At 46.4% G+C, this 12,303-nt stretch overlaps 1 protein-coding gene across 1 annotated transcript in view; it reads right to left on the bottom strand.

Annotated features, from left to right (window-relative positions):
- ST3GAL2 (ST3 beta-galactoside alpha-2,3-sialyltransferase 2) overlaps positions 1-12,303 on the bottom strand; it is a 65,599-nt gene that overhangs the window by 6,142 nt on the left and 47,154 nt on the right. The window contains exons 4-5 of the mRNA XM_082269777.1: positions 4,165-4,344; positions 2,476-2,521 (exon numbers count right to left, since the gene is read on the bottom strand). Of these exons, the coding sequence (XP_082125903.1) occupies positions 2,476-2,521; positions 4,165-4,344 (226 nt within the window). The remainder of the gene's footprint in view (positions 1-2,475; positions 2,522-4,164; positions 4,345-12,303) is intronic.

The raw sequence follows: 12,303 nt of genomic DNA, 5'->3' as shown, positions 1-12,303 counted from the left end.
GACACTGTTAAATGTTTTTGCATGAATGCAGAAGTTACAAAAAAACAACTTTATCAGTGCCCATAAATGCAGCCTATCAGTGCCGCCTCATCAGTGCCCATCAGTGCCCACCAGTGCTGCCCCATCAATGCAGCCTCACCTGTGTGCTGTCACACACAGTCCCGCCTCTTGGTTCGGCTCCTATGATAGACGTCACACGTCCCGGCATTGGACCAGTGTTCGGTCTATCAAAGGAGCCGGGCCAGGAGGCAAGACTGTGTGTGACGGAGAGCACCCCGCAATTTAAATCAGAGCTGTTATTATCCGGCCGGCTTTCCTCTTCCTCTCTCTTCCCATGGGCGATCGCTGGGAGAACGGCTCCACACTCACCCTCATTGTGGCAAAATGGGAGCAGGCGAGTGGAAAATTTGAGGGCTGTACTAAGTCTTTGTCAGGAAAGGCTGCCCTTTCCAGGCGCACACGTATGTGCATGTGCCAGCCAAGAATGAGTCGAACAGATGTGGGCAAACATGCACACGCTCATTAGTGAGCGTGCATCTGTCACCAAGGCTGGCGCCAAACAGCCTATTTAAATAGAGCTTCAGCACTGGCTAATTGGTGTTTGGTCTACAGAGTTGTGTGTATGTTCCCGATTCCTGTGTTTGACCTCTGATCTTGACCCGGCTTGCTTATGACTATTCCTGTCTGCTACTTGTCTTGACCCCTAGATTTACCCCGGATTCTGTCTCTGCCTGCTGCACCTGTTGATCCTGCATCTGTTGCCGACTCTGCCTGTGACCCAACTACGCTGCTGTCTGCCGTATTTGCCTGATCTGTCCCATCTGTTACCAACCCGGCTCGTCTGACCCTGCTTCAAGCTCTTCCAGCCTGCTACAGCTCCTTCAGTCCATCTTAGCATCTTCGGGCACCTGCTTCCTGCTGTGCATCCACAGTCTGTCATCAGTCAAGCCAAGCCAGTCTGCCTGCTTCTAGCTACTCTGCTGGCATGTCTGCCTGCTGTCAGCTACACCTGGCTTCCTTCCGGGCTACTAACTGCACAGACTACTGGACTGATCATAGGTGCTCTTTCCCTGCTGTGCTCCAGCGGCTACTGTCTCATCAGTACCCCTTGAGCAGGAGCTGTACGAGAGGCCTTCCCCTGCACGTCAGGCTCACCAACCAGGTACGTGACAGTCATATTTTGCTTGGGGACCAAATACTTATTTTACTCACTGAACTGCAACTCCATTTATAACATTTGTATCATGGTATTTTTCTTGATTTTTGTTGATATCCTGTCTCTATCATTTAAAATACACCTATGATAAAAATTATAGGCCCTTCATTTCTTTGTAAGTGGACAAACTTACAAAATCTGTAGGCAATCAAATAATTATTTCCCCACTGTATCCATTTAAAAGACAGCTTAGAAGAGGCGACGTGTTTCGCGGTGAACTCCACTTCATCAGGACCTGAGACTCAAGGTCCCCAAAACACGTCAACGCCCACTGGTTGATCTCATGGCCATATATCCAGTAACTTTGGATGGCTAATTTGTACATTTGGTTTTAAGCTGTCTTTTAATGGATATGTCCAAAGTGTTAATATTTTAGACCTTTATTTTGTGTCTGTATCATATCTTTGGAGGTATAATTAAAGTCCCAGGTTCGATGTCTCTCTATTTCTGTATATTATGGTAGGGATGATACCTGCAAGGTCAAGAGTTGATTTAATACTTCATCTTCACATATATGTTTCTCTTAATATAAGGGGCATTTTCCCAATGACCCTCAGACTAATCTTACCAGGGGTTCCCCGAGACCCTAAAATTGTTTCAAGGGTTCCTCAGGGGTAAGAAGGTTGAAAAAGTCTGGACTACAGACATACTACAGGAGATGGCCAAAGACTTTGAGAATGCTACAATAGTTGGTCAGAGACTACAGACATGGCACAAGAGATGGTTACAGACTGCAGACACGTCAAAAAGTTTCTGTGGACATGGGGCATCCTTAAAGAGACTGCAGGCAAGCTTCTGGAGACAGTCAGGTTGGAAACACATTACATGAATCCGTTACAGCTAAATTTTACAATGAATGCTTCCACATTTGTGTCCCCTAAAGCCACCTTAAAAAAATAACTTGTGACATATTTGATATTTAAAGCTCTAAGAAAAAGATGGACAACACAGAAATCTAGTGAATAAACCAACCCATTTAGCTACTAAAATTCAGTCTACGGAATATTTTTCTTTCAGTTGGAAAGCACCTAAAAACACAGACTATCTGCAGGGGTCCTGAGGGTCACACAATGTGTGCCAAAGGGCAGCAGGTTGAGCACCAGAGCTTTATAGGGTGCACAGTGTCACATGGGTTTATTTCAGCCTGGCTTCCCCTTTAAATAGGTTTAGGATGAGCTGATCCAAGATTCTCTCTAATCCGGGATCTAGTAAGTTCATTCGGTCAACACAAGATGATATTCTATAAATACAAATCTCACCTTATCCTTATCCACTCGCAGGAAGGCCTTCACAGGGGCGTACGTGCTGCAAAAAGCAGAAGAGTGTCAGAAAACTGTCAGAAACCACCATATGGAAGAAGTCCCACCCCAAATATACACTCATGTGCATCACACTAAAGATCACAACCAGACATAGACGTCCCTTGAACAGAGACCCGACATCCTACACCTTCACACCTCAGATCCCCAAATTCCTGCACGTTCACACCTCAGGTCCCCAAATTACTGCACCTTCACACCTCAGAACCCCCCCAATTCCTGCGCCTTCACACCTCAAATCACCCCAATTCCTGCACCTTCACACCTCAGATCCCCAAATTCCTGCACCTTCACACCTCAGATCACCCCAATTCCTGCACCTTCACACCTCAGATCACCCCAATTCCTGCACCTTCACACCTCAGATCACCCGAATTCCTGCACCTTCACACCTCAGATCCCCAAATTCCTGCACCTTCACACCTCAGGTCCCCAAATTACTGCACCTTCACATCTCAGAACCCCCCCAATTCCTGCGCCTTCACACCTCAAATCACCCCAATTCCTGCACCTTCACACCTCAGATCACCCCAATTCCTGCACCTTCACACCTCAGATCACCCCAATTCCTGCACCTTCACACCTCAAATCACCCCAATTCCTGCACCTTCACACCTCAGATCACCCCAATTCCTGCACCTTCACACCTCAGAACCCCCCAATTCCTGCACATATACCCTTCACGATCAGGCCCAAATTCTACACCTTTACACCCAAGATCCCCCAATTTCTGCACCACCACCCCTCAGATCTCCCAACTCCTGCACTATTATACCTCAGATCCCCTCCAATTTCTGCACCTTCACATCTTAGATCCCCTCCAATTCCTTCACCTTTACCCTTCAAATCACCCCAATTTCTGCATCTTCACCCCTCAGATCAGTCCCAATTCCTGCACCTTCATACCCCAGATCACCTCAATTTTTCCACCATTGCCCTTAAGGACCCTCATTCCTGCACCTTCACGCCTCAGATCACCCCCATTCCTGCACCTTCACATCTCAGATCACCCCAATTCCTGCACCTTCACACCTCAGACATATCACAGGAGTTTTTATACCTGTGGCAGCTAGTGGTCCCCTAAGAGGAAGAGTGTAAATGGTTATGTAGGCTTGTTCACATAAAAGGCACCCACAACTGTGCTTACGCTAATGCTGGGAGGAGGGACGACACCTGGACGTCTGAGATATCAACCTCAGCCCACCCACCTTCATGATGTCTTAGAGGGACAGCCAGGCTTTGAATTTGACAGCCTAGTAAACTGTCCATTATTGGCTCTGGCAGCAGTAACTAGAGAGATGTGGGGTATTCCCTGGGCTATCGGTGGTCCAGTCTGAACGCATGCCACAAATTGATCTTTCAGGTGCTACTGAAAATGACACTGCGTGTCCATTCTGGTAGCCTTGCCTATCCCTGATGTAATATACTAGTTTGTGCCACACTGATTATTTTATTGTCCTTGTAGGACATACAATGGAAACAATGTATAGAGATAGACCCCTATGTCACCATTCTATGGCCAGGTGACGCTTTCCTATAGAACTTAGCTGACCTTTTCTAGACAAATTATTTATAACAAATACCGACCAATTATGTTATATAGTGATTGCACATGCCTGGAGTACTTACAAGCGGATTTGCCCCGTGGAGAGGGCACTGGTGATCCACAGCAGGTCCAGAGCTTTGAATGGGATCAGGACGAAGCTGACGTTGGGCGGAAGGTTTTTAGCGCTTTCGGGGTACATGAAATGGTGAGTGGTCTTGGAGCCAACGTCGTTCTCAAAGCCGAGTGTTGGGGCCTGGTTTATCCTGCACCAAAACACAGAAAAGGTTCAAAGGTGACAAGAACTGAATGTCCACAGAACTCCAGGTAAACCCCTAAATACACAGATGTAAATATTTTGGTTACATAGTTAGCAAGGTTGAAAAAAAGACACCAGTCCATCCAGTTCAACCCACGATGTGTGTGTGTTTGCTGTTAACCGTACATTGTATACCCCTGTATGTTCTGGTCTTGAAGGTGCAAATCTAATAGTTTTTTTTAAACTAATAGATGCTCCCTGCTGATACCACTACTTGTGGAAGAGAATTCCACATCCTTACTGCTCTGGGGAGCGGTTTTACCTGCCAATGGATATCTGTCCATCCATTCCTGAGATTTTTACAGCAAAACACAACTTTGTTTGGCAGAAGAGAAGACCTGCTGCAAATACCCAACACTTAAAGAAAAAGGGTCTGGGACAAGCAGTGGGCAGGAGGGGCATTTTCCATGGGTGCAGCTCTGTCACATTGAGGGGGATATCACATGGCAAGTTTGGCTCCCCTCACTGTCCGCATGCTCCACATCAGCATCAGCAAACTAGTGGTGGAGAAGCAGTAGACTAATGAGCTTCCCTCGTCGCTCTGCACTCTTCTCCCATCAGCGTGGTTTTTCACTGCAGGACAACTGACCGACTCTTTGCACTGTCCCCCCCAAGTTTGAACTCTGCTGCACAGGAATTATAGCTTGGAACATGTTGGCTAACAGTCTTAAAGCGGAGTTCCGGCCTCGGGGGTCAAATTTAGATAAAAATACCCCCAGGACAGTCAGGGCTAGTACATTCCACAATGGATAGCCTCTGAACTGTCCCGGGTCGCACTTACCTGTAAGAAGAAATACTTACCTTGAAAAGTTCTTCTCCAGCGCTGCCATCTTAGGTGTGGGCAGCTGAAGCCAGCGCGTCCTCTTCTGCAGCCTCTTCGGTGACGTCGAAGTCCCACAATGCACTGCACCGGCCCCGCTCGTCACTTCCGGTGCAAGCGCGGCATCCCTGCACAGCTTCTGCACAGCAGGGAATGCAGCGCCTGCACCGGAAGTGACGAGTGGGGCCGGTGCAGTGCATTGATTCCTGGAGCTCCCAGGAGTCATCGCCACCCGGAAGTGACGGCGCGGGCCGCGGAGGTAGGAAGTGGAAGGAAGGGGAGTATATTTTCTTCAATATCAAGGTAAGTGACCAAAAAAAATTGGGAGCATCCATTTCTTTTTCAGGTGGCCCTTAGCAAGCGGATGGCCCAAAATCGATTTTTTAAATTTTGAGGCCGGAACTCCGCTTTAACCACTTGCCGCGCACCCTATAGCGGATTGACAGTGGCAAAGTGGTTGTATTATCTTGACTGGCCATCATATGACGTCCAGCAGGATACAGCACTCTGCGTGCCCCCGGGGGGGCGCGCAAGGCGGCGATCGGTGCTGCGGTGTGTCACTCTGACACACAGCATCTCTGATCTCGGTAAAGAGCCTATGACGTAGGCTCTTTACCATGTGACCAGCTGTGTCTAATCACAGCTGGTCACATAGTAAATAGGAAGAGCTGTTGATCGGCTTTCCTCAGTTGGTGCCGGACAGGCATGAGTAGAGGAGAGCCGATCTGCGGCTCTCCTGACAGGGGGGGGTCTGTGCTGGTAATCAGAGCATTGATTACCAGTGCAGACCCTTGGGGGGGTGCCACTAGAGCCATCAGGGATTGCCCACCCATGGCCACCAGGGATGCCCACCCATGACCACCTGGAATGGCAATAAGGGCTCAGGGACCCTTTCAGTGCCCTCCCCATCAGAGCTGCCCATGATTGCCATCTATCAGTGCTGCCCACCAGTGCCCATCATTGCAATCAGTGCCACACACCAGTGCCCATTATTGCCCACCAGTGCCGCCTATCAGTGCCCACCAATGCTGCCTATCAGTGCTACCTATCAGTGCCGCCTATCAGTGCCCACCAGTGCTGCATATTAGGGCCATCCCATCAGTGCAGGAAAAAAAACGTATCTTTTTACAAAATTTTATAACAAAAAAACAAAATTTTCTTTTCTTTTTTTTAAACTTTTCGATCTTTTTTTGTAGCAAAAAAGGAAAAACTTTGCGGTGATCAAATACCACCAAAAGAAAGCTCTATTTGTGGGAAGAAAATGACATAAATTTGGTGTAGGTACAGTGTTGCATGGCCGCGCAATTGTCATTCAAAATGCAACAGCGCTAAAAGCTGAAAATTGGCCTGGGCAGGAAGGGGGTCAAAGTGCCCGGTATTGAAGTGGTTTAAAGCGCACACTATACCGTACTCTGACGGTGCATGCTGGGAACTGCAGTTCACCAAGGCCAGCAACAGAAAACCTCTGTACATTGACAGATTCGTCCTGCTGACACTTCATTGTTGTGAAGGAACTTCTGGTTCATTGGAGCAGAAATATAAAGGCTCTCGCTTGAACGTTGTCTTTCCCCCAGCAGTCTGCAGGGGGCAGCAGTGCTCCACAAAGGCCAAAACCTTACTGATGATCCGCAGACTGTGCTATAAAACACGGACAGCTGCATCCACGAAACAACCGCTAACAGAAAAACCACACGACTGCACCTGATTAAAGGGATTCCTCTGATGTCATAATAGGACAATGGAAGCAAATTTATTAGGTGGGGGGAGGAGGCCCATGGTAAGAGACGGAAGGCAGACAAGCATTTTTACACATTACAGTTTTATTATTGGAGAAGAGGCATTATTATGTACACCCTGCCGCGGCTCCGCACACTGATGGTGACCGCCGTCCCGTATGCAGCGGTTTCAGAAGATGGCGTATACGCTGTACGAGGAACTGCTGCAGCTCGGCAGGGAGGAGACAGACCGCACTTTATTATTAGGGAAAATTGTGTTGCGTCGTATCATTGTCATAAGAATTGATGGGACAACCGCTGGAAGACGGACGGCGCACCGAGGGGTGCATAAGACAACAGGCGCTCATCCCAAGGAATCTATCGCACAAACATGGTAGTCTATTCCTGCCAAGGAACTACAAATCCCAGCATGCCCCAGCTGATTTACTTCACTATAAAATGTCAGAAATGTCACCCTCTGTGCTCGCTCACCCCAGATGGGCTTTACCTTTGTGGGGTTGATTCAGTGCTGGGACAAGGTCATCCAGCAACCAGGGCAAGGATACCAAACTGTGCCCCCCTCCCCCTTCCCTTCGAGTTAGGCTTAGCAGGGATGCCACAGTCACTACTCCTGTCACCCTACAATAAACCATTGCGCCTAGGGCAGCTGTTCCTTCTGCCCACCCCTTGTCCCGGCCCTGGGTTGATTTACTAAAACTGGAGAGTGCAAAATCTGGAGCAGCTGTGCACGGTAGCCAATCAGCTTCTAACTTCAGCTTGTTCAATTAATGCCTCGTACACACGCACCGATTGTTGGCCGACCGATCGGCCGTCTTTTGTCCAGTGTTGTTGTGTTGGTTGAAATGTGCTCTAGACTTGCACTGGACTTTTGTTGGCCAACAAAAACCAACTTCAGAAGTGATGTCATGTGATGGTTTACTTTCTGTGTGTTTTTTCTTCTCTGAGCATGCCCAGTCTTGCTCATCTGATTTTTGTCTGCCGAAATCTGTACTGACTGACGGAAAATCGGCCGTTCTGTTGACGGCCAACAAAAATTTTATAGCATGCACACCAGATTTTATTCGGCCGAAAAGTCGCAGTCGGTTGTCGGAAGCATCATACTAACAAGCCAACAATCGGCCGATCGGACGTTGGCCGAACATTCACGGCCAACAATCGGTGCGTGTGTACGGGGCTTAAGCTTGGATAATAAATCCTGGACGCAGATTGGTTTCTATGCACAACTGCACCAGATATTACACTCTCCAGTTTTAGTAAATCAATCCATGTGTGTTGTGTTACGTTCCCACCATCACATGAGGGTCAAGCTGACCAACATAATTAAAGTATATACATAGTGGCGCAAGCAGAGGGCATGTGGAAGCTAAAAAATGTCCATAGGGTAGTCTTACGGACTATCCTTATTGTCAATGTGAAGATGGGGTACAATCTGATCTCAGGACCAGCCTGGTAGGGAAGGGAAGGGAACGGAACCGGTCTCCAAACATGTAAAAAGCAGAGAGAAAACCGGTGCCTCTGGGTACGATTGTAAAAGTTTTAATATGACAAGATGCAATAAAAACTTACAGATTAGTAAATGGATGCAGGTCCATGAATGTTCCGGTGTCCAGAGGCTGCTGGGGCAGTCTCTTGGGTCAATGGGATGCCTCTCGTCTCCTTGTCCTGTATGGCAGGAAGTGGTGTAGATGTGAGAGATTGAGTCAGAGGGCTGGAACACAGGTGAGCCGCAGCATCTGCCGTCCGGGGATCACGCATTTCGGAGCATGCGCGCTGCAGTGAAGTACCAGCGTGTGCTCCTTTTTCAAGAGCTTGCACTTCACTGCAGTGCGCATGCTCCGAAATGGGTCGCGAGCATGCCGGTGATCCCCAGATGGCAGACGCTGCGGCTCACTTGTGTTCCAGCCCTCGGACTCAATCTCTCACATCTACACCACTTCCTGCCAGACACGACAAGGAGACAAGAGGCACCCCATTGACCCAAGAGACGGTTCAGCAGCATCTGGACACGGGATCATTCATGAACTTGCATCCACTTACTAATGTGTAAGTTTTTATTGCATCTTGTCATATTAAAACTTTTACAATCTTACCCATTTATTATCTTGCTCCTCCACTGAGCTCTGCAGAGTGTAATTTAAGCTCCTCGCCCTCAGTTTTCTGAAATCTCAGACAAGCTGTATAAATTCTGGACTTTGAACGGATAACAGATGTAGAGAAGAGAAGACTGTAAATAAACATGTACAACTTATGTAGGTTAATTTGTATCATCTCTGTGTATCACTTAAGGGACAGTCACTTCACTGGGTATATGTAGGGTTTACAACCATTAAGCTTTAAAAAGAAGTACTTTGGGGTAAAACAAAAAAATAATAAAATAAAAAATAAAAAAACAAACAAACACTCTTTCACCTCCATGCTCCAGCTCCAACCCTGAGAGCGGAGTGATCAGCGGTCATGTGATCTGCTCATAGGAAGAACAGGTTAATACCACCAAGGACAGCACAGAACTCCACTGTAACAATGAGATTTGTTACTTCTGTCCTGTAAATTGATGAGAATGCACCTGCTTTGCTCTTTAGAGAACTACAAGTCCCAGCATGCACTTCTGCCCCACAGTCTACCTTTGTATGACGGCTGACTTCCCTTAGTGCAAACATGTCAAACACAAGGCCCATGGGCCGAATCTGTCCCTCCAGGCCTCATCAAGTGGCCCTCGCACCCAGTTCTGCAGTCGGAACATGGTGAAACTCCATTCTACCACCTCCGGCTCTGGCCTTCTGCTCCCCACTGTCACTTGCAAACACAGCAGCTCCCGGAAGTAACAGATCCCTGCACACACTAATGGCAGGGACAGATCTCCAGAAGCTGAGAGAGAGAGAGAGAGAACGACCTCCTTGAAAAGGCGAGGCAGAGGTGCCTACACCAGGTAGGTACTAGAGCCATGCCAGGTAAAAAAGATGCAAGAAAGCACCCCTAAACCCTACACTCTGTACCTAATGCACTCATGAACTCTGCACTCTGTATGTAGCGCACCCTAGATATAACCATCCCTTTGAGGGCAATCATACTGCTTATGCATCCCTTTGATGAAATTGAGTGACACCCCTGCCTTAGTGGATGTCATGAAGACCCTGGGGGCCCCCCATTGCATGTCCCGTCTATTTCCTCTGCTCATCTATTAGTCCTAAGCTGTGCATTGTTTCAGGGGGCAATGACTCCCCGTTCCGTCTCTAGGGTGACGGGACTGCAGCTAATTTTACACACACAGCTGTGTCACAGAGAAGCCGCGATATTCCTCCAAATCAGCCAGAGGTCCAATTATCACTGCAAGCGCAGACTCCGATCATATCTGGGATTATTCTGGGAGACAGCGAAAGGGGGCGGGGGGGGGGGGGGAGAAGAGAGGTGACATGAGGCTGCTTGGAGTGACAGCTCACTGACTCATGAAATCATATTATGCTGTATGGGGCCCACGGCTGTCTGGCAGACGCACCACGTGCCGTTTATGGGCTAATACACATAAGACTTTCTCTGGGGTGATACCGGCTGATCTACAAATGGAAACCCCCAACACGTCTTGTTCTGAGAGCAGTTTAAAAAATTTTTTTTGAGGGGGGGTACATTTGTGGCCAGAGACAATTTGCTTCCCCCCCCCCCCTTTAACTCCTTTGGGACCAGAATACAGGGATGTCTAGGTGTCCAGACCAGATTAACCCACATTAATCTGGATTAATTCACATTAACCCCTTACTGACAGATGTACACCTATATGTGGCAGGATGGAGGTGGACAATATTCCGCACTGCACTGCTGCCACATGATAGGCAGGACAGTTTCACAAGCAGGTGATCACTGACTGCCAATCCCAGTAATCCCCCATCTGGGATAACGCTCAAAGGGGAGGGCGAAACGCATCGACGCAATTTCTGGTTTTCACGGTCACCGCTACGTCACTTCCGGTTGCGGTGGAACGCACGCCGGGACCAAGGATCTATCCCGAGCGCACACCACGGCCAGGAAGCCACACAGGATCCGCATCCACATATTTGAATTTGAGTGTAACTTTATGTTGAATTAATAAATATGATATAACGGAATTACACTATCGTGAGTTATTTCCCCCTTTCCATATGAATGCACACCTGGCTATTATACCTGTTGGGATAATCATGTACCAGACTTCCAAGGATTTCTCATCCGGTTCCTTACTGGGACACAAGCTATTTTGACCCTTATGCTATATTGCCCAGGGGTCATTTTAGTCCGGTAAGTTAAACATCCTAAGGTGGGGGGGAAGATCTGCACTTACCACTGCACTGGATTGCTGGAATGATTTTGCACCTTTCCGTTGGCACTTAAACACTTTTGGATTCTTTTACTGGACACTTGCTGAGTGCACTTTTATATATATTTTATATATCTATATCTATATATATATATATATATATATCTATATATATATATATATATATATATATATATATATATATATATATATATATATATATATATATATATATATATAATTTGGACTGTCACGTGGAACTTCTTCACATTATTGTCAATGTGATACCTCAGTGTGGGATTCCATATGATCGAGATTTATTCTCATAGTAATTTTTGCACAAGTTTTGCACATTGCACTTATATTTTTGGATCACACTATTATTACATTGTGATATTTATAAATTTTTATTGTCATATACTATTTGATGGTATTTTTATTACTGATTTATCACAAACCTTTTTGCGCTGTGTAATAGCACTTTTATATGGAAAGGTGCACTGTGTACCTTCTAGTTCCTTTCCATGGCTTAAAGAGGAGCTTCATCCCTCCATACCAACTCTATTCCCATTTTTTTTTCCAAATCATTCTCTCACCTACCAAGCGAATCCAGTATTGCTCTACTGCAATCCGCTGCCAATGGGAGCTTTACATATTTTCCAGGCTCTGGCTCAGAGTGACCCACCATCGTATATAAAATAAATCATATATTTAATTTTTTTTTTTTTAAATCAAAACCTACAAAAAATGCTTTTATATATATATATATATATATATATATATATATATATATATATATATATATATATATATATATATATATATATATATATATATATACAGTATTTCACCCCTCACATTTTTGTAAATATATTATATCTTTTCATGTGACAACACTGAAGAAATGACACACTGCTACAATGTAAAGTAGTGAGTGTACAGCTTGTATAACAGTGTAAATGTGCTGTCCCCTCAAAATAACTCAACACACAGCCATTAATGTCTAAACTGCTAGCAAAAAAAAAAAAAAAAAAAAAAAAAGGGAGTACACCCCTAAGTGAAAAT

This window comes from Pelophylax lessonae (genome assembly GCF_965119305.1).
Source record: "Pelophylax lessonae genome assembly, chromosome: 10".
Taxonomy (NCBI): domain Eukaryota; kingdom Metazoa; phylum Chordata; class Amphibia; order Anura; family Ranidae; genus Pelophylax; species Pelophylax lessonae.
The sequence above is the reverse complement of the archived record's forward strand: the minus strand, read 5'-3'. Positions and strand labels throughout refer to the sequence as shown.